This window comes from Candida oxycetoniae (genome assembly GCF_023343755.2).
Source record: "Candida oxycetoniae strain CBS 10844 chromosome Unknown scaffold24, whole genome shotgun sequence".
Taxonomy (NCBI): Eukaryota; Fungi; Ascomycota; class Pichiomycetes; order Serinales; family Debaryomycetaceae; genus Lodderomyces; species Lodderomyces oxycetoniae.
Window position 1 is genome coordinate 42,125 of NW_026055446.1, and position 17,726 is coordinate 59,850.

The 17,726-nt window shown below is 36.7% G+C and overlaps 3 protein-coding genes across 3 annotated transcripts; 1 reads left to right on the top strand and 2 right to left on the bottom strand. All coding sequences in view use genetic code 12, as the record gives it.

The window, feature by feature from the left end:
- Positions 1-4,577: 4,577 nt before the first annotated feature.
- KGF56_002844 (uncharacterized protein) lies at positions 4,578-6,494 on the top strand (the record flags this gene model as incomplete). The annotated part of the gene is made up of 1 exon (XM_049324116.1): positions 4,578-6,494. The coding sequence occupies one exon, from the start codon at positions 4,578-4,580 to the stop codon at positions 6,492-6,494; it is 1,917 nt and encodes a 638-aa protein (XP_049180069.1).
- Positions 6,495-6,561: 67 nt separating this feature from the next.
- Positions 6,562-14,103, bottom strand: GCN1 (Gcn1p; the record flags this gene model as incomplete). Its single annotated transcript, XM_049324117.1, has 1 exon — positions 6,562-14,103. The coding sequence occupies one exon, from the start codon at positions 14,101-14,103 to the stop codon at positions 6,562-6,564; it is 7,542 nt and encodes a 2,513-aa protein (XP_049180070.1).
- A 380-nt stretch (positions 14,104-14,483) lies between these two features.
- ZSF1 (Zsf1p) lies at positions 14,484-16,431 on the bottom strand (the record flags this gene model as incomplete). Its single annotated transcript, XM_049324118.1, has 2 exons — positions 14,484-14,880; positions 15,299-16,431. 2 exons carry the CDS (start codon positions 16,429-16,431, stop codon positions 14,484-14,486), a joined length of 1,530 nt encoding a protein of 509 aa, XP_049180071.1.
- Positions 16,432-17,726: the final 1,295 nt, after the last annotated feature.

Consider the following 17,726-nt stretch of genomic DNA (forward strand, 5'->3'; position numbering starts at 1 on the left):
TTTTTGTTTGAAAAAAATGCAAAATGCGTTGATTTATATCTCTGCGAGCAAATGTTGAACTTTCTCGATTTCAGCAAACCCCATCAAAATGTGTAATGGATTTAGGGTGAAACCATTTCTCCACCATTTCTCCACTATTTTTCCACCAATCCTCGATTAAACCTCCATCATTCCTCTTTCAAACCTCCATCACAACTTCCTCAAGACCGTCTCCCTCCGCCAAGCTTTCTTCTCACTTACGCTTGTATTGACACTACTACGTATATCTCTTCTACCTTCATTAATTTTCTCCTTTCGCCAATCTATATGTATCCCTTCATGCAATACAAAAGTGCATGTAAGATTAAGAAATACACATCAAGCACTAATTAGATGTTGCTGTTTTTTTTTAACTCACCTGTGTCATCGTGATTAAGAATACAAAGTATATACGGGGCTTGGTTGCATGAAAACTCGGAAGAACTTGAGTCCGTCATGTTTTTTTTCTAAAAAAATTGTTACTCGCCACACATGGATATCTATAATGCAAAGATACACGTCTAGCTATTTGCACTAACAAATGTAACTGATTTACAATCCCTGTTCAAAACCAAAAAACACAAATAAGTGGAACCACAATTGGAAATGACACCATACTACAGTTGAGTGGAGGTAAATATATCCATGTTGAAAACATACCACTTGATTTCATTACATAGGGGAAGAAATTGGGCTTGTTGGAAAGTTGTACAAAAACTTTTGTTTTGGCCATTTTTCTCAACAAGAAAAAAAGGAATTACGATAGATTCAACATGTATGTTCTTTTTTGTTTCCGACAAAGTCCATTTTTACTTGAATTGGACTTTTGAGGCATTTTTTCATATTAAGAATTTTTTTTTCTTTTTTTAAAACATTTCTAGAAATGCGTACACTAATCATATGGTGTATGCAACACTAAACCTTACTTCCCATCAAGTAAGTTTAGGACGGCTCTAAAGCAGAAAAGGGAAAAAAAGCGAGCGATGAATGTAGTTTTTATTATATATTTTTTTTCTGATGAAGAAACGAGATCTCGGAAAAACTCCCTCATTTGGTTTCCACACAAGATTTGTTTCTACAAATTTGAAGTTTTTTTTTTTCTTTTTATTTTCTTTTTGCAACCAAATCAAAGCGTACGGTGGACACGGTGTAAACTCGACATATGAATGGTTTGAGTATAGATTCCACCTATTTGCTATCGTAGTTTGTTCAACGTTAAACTAATTAATGTGATAATCCTACAAGACAAACCCGTGTGTAGTACAAATAAACACTACCAAAATCAGTATGTATCACTATATGGGCTATTTTTAACAACGCTTATAATCTTGTTTAAGGTTTGCAGATTTGGGATCAACTTTAGTCAAGTTTTTCCAACCACCACCTTTTTTTCCCCACTTACGCCCCCTTCCCCCCTTCAAATAAATGGTACCTCCATTAGGTTACACCAAAATTTGATTCTTTGGTGTAATCAAGAATAACTCCATAAACAGATTTTATACAATAAAATTTTTACTCGTTAATGATTTAGATAGTACTCATAACTACAAATACTGGGCTATATTAAAAAAAAATTACTACTTCAAGTAGAGTCCAAGAACTTGAAAAAATAGTCAACTAAGCCCCCATGGAGAAAGAAAAACAACAGACCCTGTTTAATTGCACCCCGACATTTCAACACTATTAAGACCATTTTGTAACATATGAACCAATAGCGGTCAGTATATAAAGTTGAATAACAGGTTTGGAAAAAAAATACTCTTTATTTTCTTACTTTTTACTTTTGATTTCTCTTTTACTATGGTATATCTAACCTATTAGAGTTAACAATTGTATGCATGTACTAAATAAATCAATAGGGTAGTCATCAACAATTGTTTCATAACTGGCTGATACAAAGTTCCTTCATATCCTTGATGTCAAACGCTTATTATAACGATCCTCGCTGATACAAGGTTCCTTCATATCCTTGGTTTTGATAAGCCATCCCGGCTTTCTATTTTTTTTCTATGACCTTTTAGAAGTTAATAGATTCGGTTAGATAAATTATTCCCGATGGCCCATTCTTGACTCGACACTAGAACTCTAAATTTTTTAGAGTATTTTGTCCACTTTCTTTTGACTACACTTTGGTCCTTTGCGTACATACATAGGAATCTAATGCAGCAGCACACAAAATTGCGGTCTCACCTGTTTTAGTTTGTCTTTTTCTTTTTCTTTTTTTTTTTTTTTTTTTTGAAAGAGAAGCTTTTTACCATCAGTGGTAAATAAAGCATGAAAGCTTATAGGAAAAGTTCGGATAAATTATCATGTCATAATTTTTTTTTCTATATAGCCTCGGAAAAACCCGTTTTTAGAAGTTTTTCGTAAGCTTTTACAAATCACTATACATGGGGAAATCTTTTAAAACAAAAAAGAAATAAAAAAAGAAGAGGAGGGGATATTTGTCGTGTCGCAATTTACATGACAAATCGACACTATCGACACTATCGAGCGAAGCGAGATAGTGGAGCAATATCTAGTGGTAGTCCTATTTACACTATCGAGCGAAGCGAGATAGTGGAGCAATATCTAGTAATATTCCTATTTGCATTTCAAAATCGACACTATCGAGCGAAGCGAGATAGTGGAGCAATACTCAGTAGTAGTCCTATTTGCATTTCAAAATCGACTATCTCGCTTCGCTTGATAGTGAAGCAATATCTAGCAGTAGTTATAGACACTAGCCACCGAGACTGACTAGCGTGGAGGGCTCCATGCTTGGCTAGAACTGGCAATACAAGTGCTATAGACGCGGAGAGCTCCAAGCTTGGTAAATTATATTATTTTGCCCAATCTCTTTCAATTGAAAATTGAATACATTAGGGATGTTTTTAAAAAGAATAGACAAAACATCCAAAACCTGTGAATAGGTATATCTAAGAGCAGTAAACAGGTACATCCAAGAGCTGTGGATAGGTATATCCAAGAGCTGTGAATAGGTATATCTAAGAGCTGTAAATAGGTACATCTAAGAGCAGTAAATAGGTACATCCAAGAGCAGTAAATAGGTACGTCCAAGAGCTGTGAACAGGTACATCTAAGAGTAGTAAACAGGTACAAGCACTATTAATTCAATAGTTTTCTGATTAGAATATGCAAGGGCAAAAAATAAATCTCTTATCAGCTAGTTTAGTCTAGTCTAGCAAGGATTAGAGCCAAAGACTAAAATCCAAAACTAATACTCCACTATCGAGCAGAGCGAGATAGTGGGCAGCTAGTCAGTATTGCTCGATAGTCAGTATTGTTCGATAGTCAGTATTGCTCGATAGTCAGTATTGCTCGATAGTCAGTACTGCTCGATAGTCAGTATTGCTCGATAGTCAGTATTGCTCGATAGTCAGTATTGCTCGATAGTCAGTATTGCTCAATAGTCAGTATTGCTCAATAGTCAGTATTGCTCGATAGTACACTAGTCAGTGTCGCCAACACATTTTTACATAGAGTTACGATATCTCTTGATAATCTCGCTTCGCTCGATAGTGTCGATAGTGTCGATTTTGAAATGCAGATAGGACTACTACTAGGTGTTGCTACACTATCTCGTTTCGCTCGATAGTGTAAATAGGACTACTACTAGATATTGCTCCACTATCTCGCTTCGCTCGATAGTGTCGATAGTGTCGATAGTGTCGAAAGCGGGGTTTTTTTCCTCCCCATATGAGGGGGAAATAATACTAACTCCGGTTCATTTATAAAGCTGTTGGCAGATTCTAAAAATGGACTAATGAATTCACTAGTATTCCAAAATAGTAGCGAGCTCTTTGTATGAAAAATCATTTTGAGAGAAAACAGAGTTGGTATATGTTGACACAAACTTGTAGTAACCAGTAGTAGCTGGTAGTAGTAAATAGTACTTGGTATTTGGTTGTAGTTGCCACCAATAATCTGCTGGCAAGACCAACTACTACATGGGTAAAGTCGTGCACAAAGATTGAAATAGACACTTGTTTTAGATCTTGAGATGAAAAAAAAAAATGTTGCATTAATAATAAATTAAAATAAAAATAAAAATAATCCCAGTACACAAAAACCAACAGCGCCTTAACAAAAGACAAGTTTAAAAATCATCCTACATAAAAAAGAAAAGATGATAAAAAGTTGGTAGTAATAACACTAAGGTGTATAGTTGCAATTATTACCAGTAGCAACGGTATTAGTAAACTGCGGTAAACTTGTAGTATTATTGAAAGAAAACAATAGTGGGCCAAAAAGAAAAGTTACCACCACCTTTAAAATTCTTCTAGTTACTATTTCTTGAAAACTCTTTTAACTACAAACTCTTTTAACTACAAACTCTTCTATTTTTTATTTTTTTTTTTTTTTCCTTTAACTGGGCGCTTAATAATTTACTCCAGTTTTATTAATTCCCCAAATTTTTTTTTTAGTTTACTCATCTATTCAAAAGGAATATCATACACATATACATATACATCACTATTGCTTTTGGTAGGCCACAACGACACTTTGTATTGTAACAGGATATCATCAACTGACTCCTTTTTTACTATTTCAAAATAATGAACAATATTATTATGGTGGACCCTCAACAGGGATACCAATACCAACACCTTCACCAACAACTGGAACAACAACAAAAACAGCAGCAGCAGTACCACAAGCAACAGCCACAGTCTCATGAGCAGCAACAACAGCAGCAGCAGCTGTACCACAAGCAACAGCAACAGCAACAGCAACAGTCGCTGGAACAGCCTTTACTTGAACAGCCACGGTCGCTGGAACAGCCTTTACTTGAACAGCCATGGTCGCTGGAACAGCCTTTACTTGAGCAGCCTTTACTTGAGCAGCCTTTGCTTGAACGTGAACCCTCATTTAACCAAGGGCCCGCTCAGTTTTCTGCTACTACCCCGCCCCAATACGCAAACTCACACACATCATCTCCTTCAACCTTGCCTCCTACAAATACCACACCTACAAACTCTAAAAGCAAAAGAGACGGCTCGAGACCCTATAAATGTCCTCATTGTGACAAGGCATTTCATAGATTAGAGCACCAAACGAGACATATCCGTACTCATACAGGGGAAAAGCCTCATTTTTGCAAATTCTCCGGTTGTTCGAAAAAATTTAGTAGATCAGACGAGTTAACAAGACATTTGAGAATCCATACAAATCCAAATTCAAGAAAGAATAAAAAGAATGAAAAGAAAAAGAGTGATGCTGCCATTTTTGTATCACCAAAGAACAATAATTCCACTAATGGCGACGACACTAAAAGTATCCAGTTGGCAAATCCAGCTCCTGCCTCATCTCCACCTTCTTCGCCCCCTACTTCAACTAGCCAATACAAACGACAGCAGCAGCAGCAGCAACAACAACAACAACAGCATCAGCAGCAGCATCAACAACAGCATCAACAACAGCATCAGCATCAGCATCACGAAGAGGAAGAAGAAGAGGAAGAAGAGGAAGAAGAAGATGTGGTGGTGGTGTTGAAAAAAGTTAGATCACAACCACAGCCATTGACTCCTAATGCAACGCCGACTCTTAAAACAAAATCACGAAAGCAAGAAGATTTGTCTTCTTCTTCTCAGGTATCATCTTCTGATAATCAAGACTCTTCAATATCGATAGCTAGACATCCATCAAGTATAGATATATTGGTACTGGCGGCAACTCAAGAATTGAAGATTCTAGAGTCCTCGAAATCACTCCCTTCACTAACTGATCATTTCAATTTACAACCATCACCAATACGCTTGCCATCTTCAACATCATCATCACATGGAGAGAAAATCCCGGTAGCAACAAAATTCACATTTTCCTCTCACCATGATACAACATACCAAAATAGTGCAAATGCACATCTTTTTCCAGACACCATCAATCTCACATACTTATCCAATGTGGCCAGTCGGTTTTCAAACTCGTTTCCTAGAATGACCCCCTTGGTGGATGTAGCAAACAATATCAACTTGTCATTACCTAGTCGGAAAACTCATATTGCTCAAGATTCAGATATAGATTATATCAAGCAAAAGTTGAAAAAATCAAGACCTAACAGTCCCAAATTCTATCAGTATGGGAAAAATCACAGTTTTAATGGATTGGGTAGTAGCAATAACAGTAGTAGCGGCAGTGCAAATCACAATCACAGCCACAGTTACAACCACAATCAAATCAATAACCAACGTTCAAACCAAACTTTACCAAACTCACCTATATTGGGCCTATCTACAAACTCAACTCCTTTGATATCTGCTAGTAATAGTTGTACAAATCTTACTTTATTAGCAATGACTCCAGCAAATACCGCTCCTGCTATCAATACAAGCACTACTACGGGCGGTATAAATGCCTCATCAATAATAAAACCGACAACTCCTTTGCATTCAAAACCAACTACACCAAAATTATCGCCAAGTTCGAGCGAAGCATTACCAAGTTTTAAAAGTTTGAATTTACCTATGTGGTGAAATAATAGTATATATCTTTCTTTTTTTTTTTTTTACTAATAAAAAAAAAAAAGTGTTCATGTTTGTTCTATATTCCTATTGACCAAATCTCATTTTCATCTTCAATTCTATCACTAAATAGCGTCTCTTCATCTCCTCCTTGTTCAATTCTTTCTCTTTCCACATTTGCCAATCTCACCGCAACTCGTCTAGTATAATCGCCAATCGATCGAGGTACAATAGTATTTCCCATAACTGTAACAATCTCCTCTTTTCCTGTAAACCATTTATTAAAACCTTCAAGCCCTTTATCAACAATATGGAAAAGATCAAGGTACGCCTTTTCAGCAGCCAACTTGATTGGTATTATTGGGTCACGAACTGATTGGAAAACACTAGGAACAAGCAAATCCAAAAATTCTTCAGGAATTTTGTTCTTATGTGCAACACCCCTCACAATAATTAATGCTAGCCTCTTGGTGTCTGGCGAAGAAGAGTTTGGTTGGATAATCAAACTAGCCAATTGCTTAAATATCTTCTCTTGTAACGCAAACCCATCACCACTATCACAACCAATACCAGTATCATTACTCAATAATATTTTACCAATAGCAATTGTGGCATTGTCACTAATGTATGCATCAGTGGAATTCGAACAATTAATTACAAACTCAACAACACTCAAATTATCCTTGATTAAGTCAGGTGCATACTTCAAAAATGAATTAACCGCCAAGATGGAAAACTTTGATTGGTTATTCAAAATCCTCTTTTGCAACAATACTTGACTTTCATCTTTAGTCAACACATTTGCCAACGATCCCAAAAGTTTAGCCGAGGAAACAGAATCAATACTTTCATCTTCAACAAGCGATAAAAGACTCGTCTTTGAGGTTTCGTTTAAAAGCTCGCCTTTTGTCTCTACAACTGCCAACATACCTTGCAACATAGACGCTTTGACTCCAGCATCTTCAGTTGATTTAGCACTTGCTACCAACTCAGTGATTAAAGAATCAACTCTTGGTTGATGTTTGATCAAGGTGGCTAATGCAACAACTGCCCTTTTTCTCAAGGTGTCATTAGAAGCATCACTTAAACAACGTACAAAAGTTCTTTGCAACTGAGGAATAAACGCTCTCAAAAATTGTGGAATCTTGATCAATAGGTTGTTCAATGCAACTAATATGGCAGACTTGATATTTGTAGCAACCTTTTCTCCAATAACCCTTATCATTGGACCACTGATTACTGTTGCCAACGATTTCAAATTCTCGGCCGGTGTCTTTTCTATAATGTCAGCAATGGCCAAAGCCGACAACTCCTTTTGTTCTGAACTACCATACATCAAACCATGAATAAATATTGGTAAAATACTGTTTGGTCCTTTAGGCATAGCAAAAGCAGGAACTTCAAATCCAGTTAATTTAAGAGCTTGACTACAAGGTTTGACTAATTTCTCCAATACTTCCTTTGGCTGCTTCTTTACCAAAGTGGTTAATGCTTCCATACTTCCCTTGACCACTATTGGAGAAGGATCACTTAATGACAAAATCATTTGGTAAAAAATATCCTCAAGATACATCGAGTAGTCCAAGGTAGCTTCTTCAAAGTAGCTACTCAACTGTGTAAATATCACTTCCCTCCTCTTTGGATCTTCATTCTTCATCAATGATATAATCTGTTGCATCAACATGTGTGCTCCGTCATCTTCTACTGATAATAGCACCTGGTTAAATTCTTTTGTAAGGTCTTCCTCTCCCAACATGATTCCATCAATCATTGTATTAATGATAAGAGAAAGCTTCTTATACAAAGCAGAACCAGCCACCGATGACAATGAAGCTAAAGCACTATAATTAACTGGATCTTTAAGCAATGCTGGTAACGTAATAGGGAAGATAATGTCTGATTTCGTTGCCATCAATTCCTTTAATGCCACAACTGTTGTTGCATTCAACTCTGTCAACAACTGGGGAATAATTTCATGAATTACAAGGTTACCCATTTTATTATGCAACTCTTCAAAAGCTTGAGCAGCTGCGTTATTTGTAGGTTTATCGTGAGCAATCAATCCATCATGTATAATACTAAGGAACGTGTCTTGATAATTTGTGAGCCCTTCCAAAGATGTGGATTTGATCAACTCAGTCAATGCAATGCATGCACCTTCTTGATCCTTAGCGTTTTGCAATGTTGGTAATAACTGCGGTAATGCATTGGCACCAACACGACGAACCATATCACCCAAAGTCTGAGCTGCAATAGTTCTTTGTGTCTCATCATCAGAAGCCAATTTGCTAATAACGATATTAGTCAAAGAAGGCAAGATTTCCTTAACAGTACGTGGAGTATTTGAGACAAGAGCTTTCCAAATATCTGCACTTGCATTGCGAACAATTGCTGCAACATCAGAGCGGCAAACAAATAATGCAGCCAAAATACGATCACGACGCTCTTGACCCAACATATCGGCTAAAGTCTTACTAACCATTTGATCCTCGCTAAGTTCATTCTTACCCGAAATTCCCGTGATTTGGAAGAGTAAGTCTCCAGTAAGCTCCAATGAAGAAAGACGAATACGATATGAGATATTGGACAAACCAGCTTCCAATTCCGGTAATAACAAATCAACAGCTTTCTTTGCGTAATTCTTGACAATTAATCTACCTGCTTTCAATGCCGTTTCTCTAATTTCTTCGTCTTGGTCAGCCAATCCATTCAAAATTGGCGGAATGATTTTACTCAAATATGGTGAAAATTGTGACCCAAAACATACTGGTAAGAACAATAAAAGAGGCATAAATCCAGCTCTAACAGCTGCACGAGGCGAGCTAGCTGAACTAATAATGGATGGTAAAAGTTCCTCTAACTTGTTGACACCAAGACCACAAATAACCTCCGATAATGCTTGTGCAGATCCAAGACGGTCTCCTGACCTTGACTCGTCTTGCAATGTATTCATCAATTTAGGAATCAATTCTGGGAACTGATCTTCGCCTAGTTTTTCAACTAATGATCCCAATGCTCTTGCAGCTGTTGACCTTGTTGCAGGAACTGGATCAACCATAGCATTTTCCAATTCCTCTACCAAGTCACCCAAGTAAGGTTGTAAATCTTTCGAATCAACCAAGATAGACATGTTACCAACTATTTGACAAGCTTTCTTTTTTGTAGATGCGGATCTATCCTTCATTGCTCTGTGAACAACGTGAATGATGAGCGCCAAGGAGGAGCTATCAATATAATGCACAAATTGCGTCCTTGTTAACCTATCCAAAGCTTCATCCAAATGCTTAGTAGGATCCCCAATTGCGTTTATCAAATATGGCACAATTTGTTGAATCTCGGGATTTCTAATAACTTCTCCAAATCTTTTTAACGATTGCTCAGCAGTTTTTCTAACTTCCTTATGGGTGTCATTTAAAACACCAACAATTTCAGGAATGATGATGGATAACGAGGCTGATAATTGTTCTGGATCCAAGTACGCCATGGCACCCAATAATTCAACAGAACCTTTCTTTGATCTCCAAGCGGTTTCATCAAAATTGGAAATGGCTAATGGTATAAGTTTCTTAACACCAAAAGATGTGGTATTTTTCATAATTTCCTTAGCCGCATCATCTGTTGCTATTCTCACTTCATTTTGTACATCTCCAAGGCATCTCAAAATAATCGGTAATATCTCAAATACAAATGGTTCAAAATATCTTCCCAAACTTTTTGATAAAGCTTCAAAAGCCAAGGAGACACTTTGTCTTTTGATGGGATCTTTCTTATCATCAGATGCATCTGTCAAATTACGTACCACGTCATAATCAACAAGAGCTTTGACACCAATTCCCTTAACTAAACCGGCAATTCCATAGGCAGCCCCACGACGTTTAGCAAGCGTTTTGGCGGTAAACAATTTTTCGAATAAGGTGTCGAAATATGTGGCAAGTTCACCTTGGAATGCATAAACTAAAGGTGCAATACATTCGGAAACTGCAAATTGTACATTCGGCGTGTCCAATGACTTCATCAATCTCTCAAATATAACTTTCAACCGTGGGTCCGATGCATCTAAATGGCTCGCTAATGACCCATATAGTATAACAACAGGCTCCTTGATATTATTTGAACTCAAGTTTTCCTCAAATATACCAATAAAAGTTTCAATATTCTCAGCACCGTGTACTTTAATAGCCTCGATACCTGCGTCTTGGTATTGCTGGCGGACATTTTCGTCCTTATCTCCTAAAGCTTCATTCAACAAGAATCTAATCAATTTTTCCACGTTTTCCTTGTTTAGCAATGGTACGAGAAACTTCAAAGCAAGTGCAATCGTAGATCTTTCTTCCCAACGATCTCTCTGATCGATTGTCGATTTTATAACAAGACCAAACGCGTCTTTGCGTGGAGGTGGTGGATTCTTCTTTTCAACATAAAAATCAAACAATTCTTCTATGCAAAATTTATTCGTTTGCTTAACTGCTTCAGTATAAGCCTGAGCAACAGACAATCGTAACCCTGAATCCGGTAATCCAAACAACGTCAACAAATTTGTTGTATCTTCAACTGATAAGAAGTTATCTTCCCATATCGTTTGTGCAAGCTCTTGACAATTATGGTCGGTATCAAATGTAGCAACAAATATCTCCTTCGAATATGAGCTCAACTCAAATTCTGAATCCAATCCTTCCAAGATTGTTGACCTCACAAAAACATGAGGACAAACAACATTTTGCAACAACAACTGCAAATCTTGTTTAGAAATGTTCAATGCAATATAAGGACATAATGATAAAAAGCACTCCTTGGCTATTTTGGCTTTAGATGGTAGAGCCAAAAGTGATATCAAAATTTTCAAGATGCTTTCACGAGGGATTTCACCATCGGCAAACAATTCTGCGTGTGCAGAGATTATCTCAAGACACAAGAGTAATTGCTCTTCCTCGGTATCAATTTCCACAAACTCTGATGTAACAGCTAATTTTTTAGAATTTCTAAAAGCGGCAACTTGACCACGTTGAAGGATCTTTGTCAATAACGGCAAAACATAGATCAATGATATGGAATCTAATGGGCTTTGATCGCTAAGAAACTTTATACGATACAAGATTCTGCCGCATAACGACACCAAGGACTCTTGCTGCAACTCGTCATTTAGTTGAACATCATTAAGACGTAAGATAGCCACGCCAACAAATTTTTTCATACTTTCAAATCTGGAACTGGTTAAATCTGACAAATTTAAAAATGCGGTAGTAGCGCTTGTACCGAATAAATCATTGGGCTTGGTTGTAGCAAGCTCGAGTAACTTTTTTACGCTAGTTGGGAACCAGTATTCAGCACCATTATCAACCAATTTGGCTTGCCTAGCTAACTCTTCAATCAAATTAATACCATACTCGACTTTATTAATAGTTTGTTGAATTTCAAGCCTTATCTTTGATTCTTTTGCTACTTGTTCAGAAACTAATTTTTTCTCCTCGGGAGTCAACTTCTTTGCTTGTTTCAATTCTCTGCCAATTTCCTCTTCCCAAGCCTTAATTTCGTAATCTCTCGAGTTTTTGTCTAATGCCTTTGGCTTTTTATCAAGAATATCGATCACCATTTCACCCTCGGTACCATGGTAGATTAATTGTGAGGTTTCATCAATAGGTTCCACGGTCAAATCTTTTTCAATTAATTCGACAATTGGCTTTATCAATTTGGGTTGGACAAAAGCTAGCGTCGCTAAAGCTTTGATTGATGCAAGTGATTGATGGCGGTTGTTTCTACAGCATAGGTCGAACATTTGTTGGAAATTGTGTTTTACCAAATTCGCAATGTCAACTTTGTGACCACTTCTTTGAACAAGACCAATCCAACCACCATTAACGCCAATTTTTGGATCACTAGCAAGGATGATCAACTTAACCATATTACTTGTTGCTTGATCAATCTCCTTCAACTGGGTCAATATGGTAAAAACCGGTCCTAATAACCTAAGATTATAGGTCTCTTTGGGTAGGTAGTCTGCACAAGCATCAATTATGGCCTCACCAAGTGCCAAATTAACTTCAGCTTCTACTTTGAACCTCTCCAAAGCCAATCTCCTTACAGAGTAGGGTACTTTCGAACCCGATAATGCGTACAACCAACCATTAGTTTCGTCGTACAAGGCCCTGGTAAACCATAACAAATCAACTGCATTCAATTTCTCAAAAAGTCTGGTATCATTGAGCAAACATGACCTTTTATGAGAAAGAGCTGAAACCACAAAGGCACATGCAATTACTTTGATTGAAGAATTGGGCGATTGTTCAATGGAAGTCAAAGTTTCATTAAACACCTGCTCAAATTGAGCAATGAATGGCTTACCATAAGCATGATTTGCAAACTCAACAAACCACACGCAACGAAATTTCGATTTGAAGCCAGTAATAAATACCGGAAAAATGCATTCATCTGAGAAATTTGATTTGAATGCATGGAAAGTGAGTACATTGACCAAACTGCTCAACGACAATTCGTTCTGTTCTTTACTCACCAAGGGCAGTATCGCATTTACAACTTTGTTGGAGTTTTGCGCGCACAACAAAGACTTGAATAGCAACGATTTGGATTCCGCATTCGAAGTAGTTTTAACTGCTTTCAATATCTCATCACACAAGTCTTTATCGGTTTTTTTTAACACCCACTCAAGCGTTTTGTAAGCACCAACTCTGACATGTTCCTTTTGCGACTTGATCCCCGTAAAAATAGCCAGGAGAAGTTTACTTGAAATATCAATTTTTCTAGACAAGTATTGAAAAAATAATGGTAAAACATCTCCAAATGCATTTTCAGAAGACCTTAAAACTGACTTCTCAATAGCCGGTTGCACCAATTGACTAAAGTTTTCCTCATTAACCAAGGTTTCAATACACGTACCAAAAGTTTGCAACACTTTTGCTGGAGGTGGTTTTTTCCCCAATAACACTTGGTTAATGTATATATTCAAGATTTGGTTCGTGCAAGCTTTGAATTTCTCTATTATAGAAGGTTTTGTCGGTATGAGTTCTGTTGCTGCCATACACAACAATCCCAATAATGCAAAAGACTGATTATTCTCTATTACCAAGTCGAGATATGTCGCATCCTTTTCCAATGTCTTTACTATCGACGTCTTTGTAGTGAATATGGCCGACTTGACAATCCTTTGCTGTGCTCTACAAAAATTGTCGTTGTTGTTGTTGTCGATGCATTTTGTAAACAATTTACTCTGAACAGATACACACAAGTCTGAAAGTCCTTTAGCCTCGGCTAACTCAACAACAAAGGCATTAATCCAATCTAATAACGTCAAATAATCTCGTTTCGCCAACAGATGACCCGATATTTCTTTATTGATAAACTCAACATAATATTGTAAGCATCTCCCCAGATCTCGCTTTCCAACCACTTTCAAAGCTTCAACCACCTTATTTCTTGAATCCGCATCTTGATAGTAGTTGTATGTGCTTAATAACGTTTGAACTATCGAGTTTATATCAGAATCATCAATCTCATCTATACTTAATTTAACAGATTCTAAAGTATAAAGTCTAGTTGTAAGAGACGAGCTTTGAATACCTTTCTTAAATGAAGGCTTCAATTCTCCCCATTTACTAACTTCCGACATACAAGTATAAAAAGGAAAGAGTATATTTACTTCTTCTACAATAGTCTAACCCCTTCAACCAATGGCTATGAAAAAAAAAAAAAACAATCTCTATAGAATCAAGTTGTCGATGGAATGAACCTTAACCGCCCAAAAGAAAAAAAAAAATTTTCAACGTTTTTATATTTCCCCTTCTTCTTCTTCTTCTTCATCAACTATAACAGTCGATGAGGAAAGGTTTTGATCCGTTGCAGTAATGAATTGAAGTATTGGATATGAGAGACTTTTGGGTTTTTTATGTCTAGTATTTTTGGTTCGTCTCAGTCTTGATTGATTGGGCGCTGTGGAGAATATCACGAAACCACGCTTTATCACCACACAATTTTTCAAGTGGTATCTGTTTATTCTGAGGCTGTAGAAAGTTGATCACTGTAGTAACTCTGAATCACTGTTTCTATCGAGCAGAGCGAGATAGAAACACCATCAAACCCAGATAACACTGTTTCTATCGAGCAGAGCGAGATAGAAACACCATCAAACCCAGATAACACTGTTTCTATCGAGCAGAGCGAGATAGAAACACCATCAAACCCAGATAACACTGTTTCTATCGAGCAGAGCGAGATAGAAACACCATCAAACCCAGATAACACTGTTTCTATCGAGCAGAGCGAGATAGAAACACCATCAAACCCAGATAACACTGTTTCTATCGAGCAGAGCGAGATAGAAACACCATCAAACCCAGCTAACATTGTAGCTCCGAGAAAACATTGTAGCTCTGAGAAAACATTGTAGCTCTGAGAAAACATTACAGCTGAGAGAAAACATCACAACTCTTTGAGCAAACACTGTAGCTCTGTTTTTAGTAGAGAGAGGGGGGAGAGAGAGGACATTGCAGCTCTGTTTTTTGTTAGAGTAATGTTCCAGAGTAATAATCCAGAGTATCGCTACTGAGTGTTGCTCCACTAGCTGAGTGTTGCTCGATAGTAGGCTTGTGTTGAAAATGCATAATATTAAATTAACACCCAAGGAGTCTTCTTTTTAGCTTTTTCCTTTCATCTTCTATTGAACAAATATCAAAATAAATAAATGAGTATATATAACCTTTTCCTCCCAAATGAAAATACGAAATTTTTGAGAGGCTGACATAAGAAAATCTCCCTAGTTCAAGGTTCTTTAATCCCCGTGTTTGAAGCAACATCTATTTCCATACCGACAACTCCCATATTTTGCCCAATTTGAACATGGTTTTGATCTCCACTTGGGAGGTCTTTCAACGTGTTTCAATTCATGTTCCCCATGAGCAAATTGGCACTTTGCACCATATGTACAAACACCTGTTTTCATAAATGGTGCACATAACTCTGTTTTGTAAAGCTGCGTATTGACTGTGGACTTACTTTGGAATGGGGCTTGTTCAGCCTTGACCAAATCCTTTTGAGTAATTGTAGTATTCAATTCGGGTGAAGTGAATGTATATGTCTGCTCTGTGGCGGAAAAGAGTTTCTGCTGATGGTGGTGGTGGTGGTGGTGATGATGGTGGTGATGCTGATTATGGCGTTGTTGCTGCAGCTGTTGAGTTTCCGAATTCAACAATTGTACATCTTCATCCAATAAATAAATCTGTTGCGAATTAACAAGGTCTTCAGACGCTTTATACGCCTCCAATTCCCTATCCACTAGGTTATGCGCATTGTTAAAAACACCTTCTGGCTGAAGCAATGAAGCTTGTTGGTGTTGATGTGATGGTGGTGGTGGCGGTGGTGGCGAGTGTAATATGTTGTTATTATTGTTCCAGGATTTTTGAGTACTATAATTTGTATGTTGCTGATTAAAGGATACTTGACGCCATAGTTGTGGAGAGTTTCTTCCAATAATTGTTTGTTCTTGATGAGATGAGGATAGCTGTTGCTGTTGCTGGTGTTGGTGTTGGTGTTGGTGTTGGTGTTGGTGTTGGACACATGGTAGCAACGCGGTTTTCATATTTCCATATGTATGTAAATTTAAATGGGAAGATTGCAATTGATGAATATGGAGGTGATTATCCTGCAATTGGCATGGGGAATGACACTGTGAATGGGACTGTGAGTTTGACTGTGAGTTAAGGTTAAAAGTTGGAAAGGTGTTTTTCAAGGTAAAAGTGTCAAACGTGTCTGAAACACACGATTCATTAGATGAAGTTTGCCATAAATCAGGTAGTAAATCTCCTTTCAAATCGATAATTGAGTTTGAAGAAGAGAGCGAGGATAGTGACGATGAGGCTAGTTTTGAATCATTTGAGTTTTTCCTGAAATAGTTGTCTGGTCTTTGGAAAGTTTTGTATAAATTATCTGAACTTGCAAACATAATCACTAAAAAAGGCTTCTTTAATATATGAATAACCTAACAAAAAAAAATATATATATACCCGCTCTATTAAAAACTCAACTTCAATATCAACTTCAATATCAACTTCAATGACAAGTTCAAATAACAAGTTCAGTTTTTAGTTCAAGTTCCAGTACTATCAACTTCTGTTTTTAGTTCAATTTCCAGCTCAAGCTGAAGTTAAAGGTGAAGTTTAAAATTGATATTTGAATCTTTGATATGTTTTATGGATATTTCCAATGTATATATATAGCATCGTATATTATGTATCTCTTTGTGTTATTTAAGAGAGAAAAATCTTCTTACTAAAAAAAGACAACTTTGTATGCGCTCTACTTTTTTGTTTGTATGTGTACATTAGTGCTTTTGGTTGTGTTGTGTAGCATTAATTGAGTAGTATTATGTAATTTATTATATAACATCATCTGTTCCCCTCCCTTCCTAATTCGTCCTTTTTTTTTTTTCTCCTCTCTCTCTCTCTCTCGCTAGCTCTTGTAAAGTTACCGTTCTGTTGTTTTGTCGCCATCGCGAATAATTTTTTACCCCAAATTTTTTTTTTACTCCTCACTGAAATCTACTACTTAAAGGGAAAAAGAAAAACCAAATGTAAAGAAATAAAGAAATAAAGAAATAAAGAGAGATTGTTCAAGAAAAAGGGGGAGGGGGGGGGTCGTTTAAGAAAGAGGGTTGGTTGATTTTGATGCTATTGGTTTTCGTTTTTTTTGCACAAGTCAGGTGAACAATACATTTGAGTCGGTCTATTGGTTATTAAATTTTTCTACGCCGATTTTAGATTCTTTTTCCTTGTTTTTTAATTTTTTTAGTATCTCCGATAATGACAGTGAGGAAAATTTGAAGTTTTTGAAAGACAGACAATTAGGCAGATAGAAACACAATCAGGAAGATAGAGACACAACCAGATAGGAGTAAGGGGCACCCGTACGTTGTAATTTGACCAATTACAATAACTCAACAAAAAAAGTAAATGATAAATTTGCCAGTATTGTTAGTTATTCACTTATAATATAAGTCACCTGATTAATCCTGTATCCTAACCTTGTAGAAGGTTATACACATCATACTTTAGCTCTCTCTCTCCAGTTTACCTCTATCTCTTTCAGTTTATTCTTATCTTCTCGATTTTTCGGTCCTAGTTCCTGTCCTAACCTTTACTATTATTGTTGTTTCTCACGTTATTCTTAACAATGGTAGTTTGTAATTCTCTTTTTTTTTTTTTTTTTTTTTTTTTTTTTTTTTTTTTTTTTTTTTTTTTT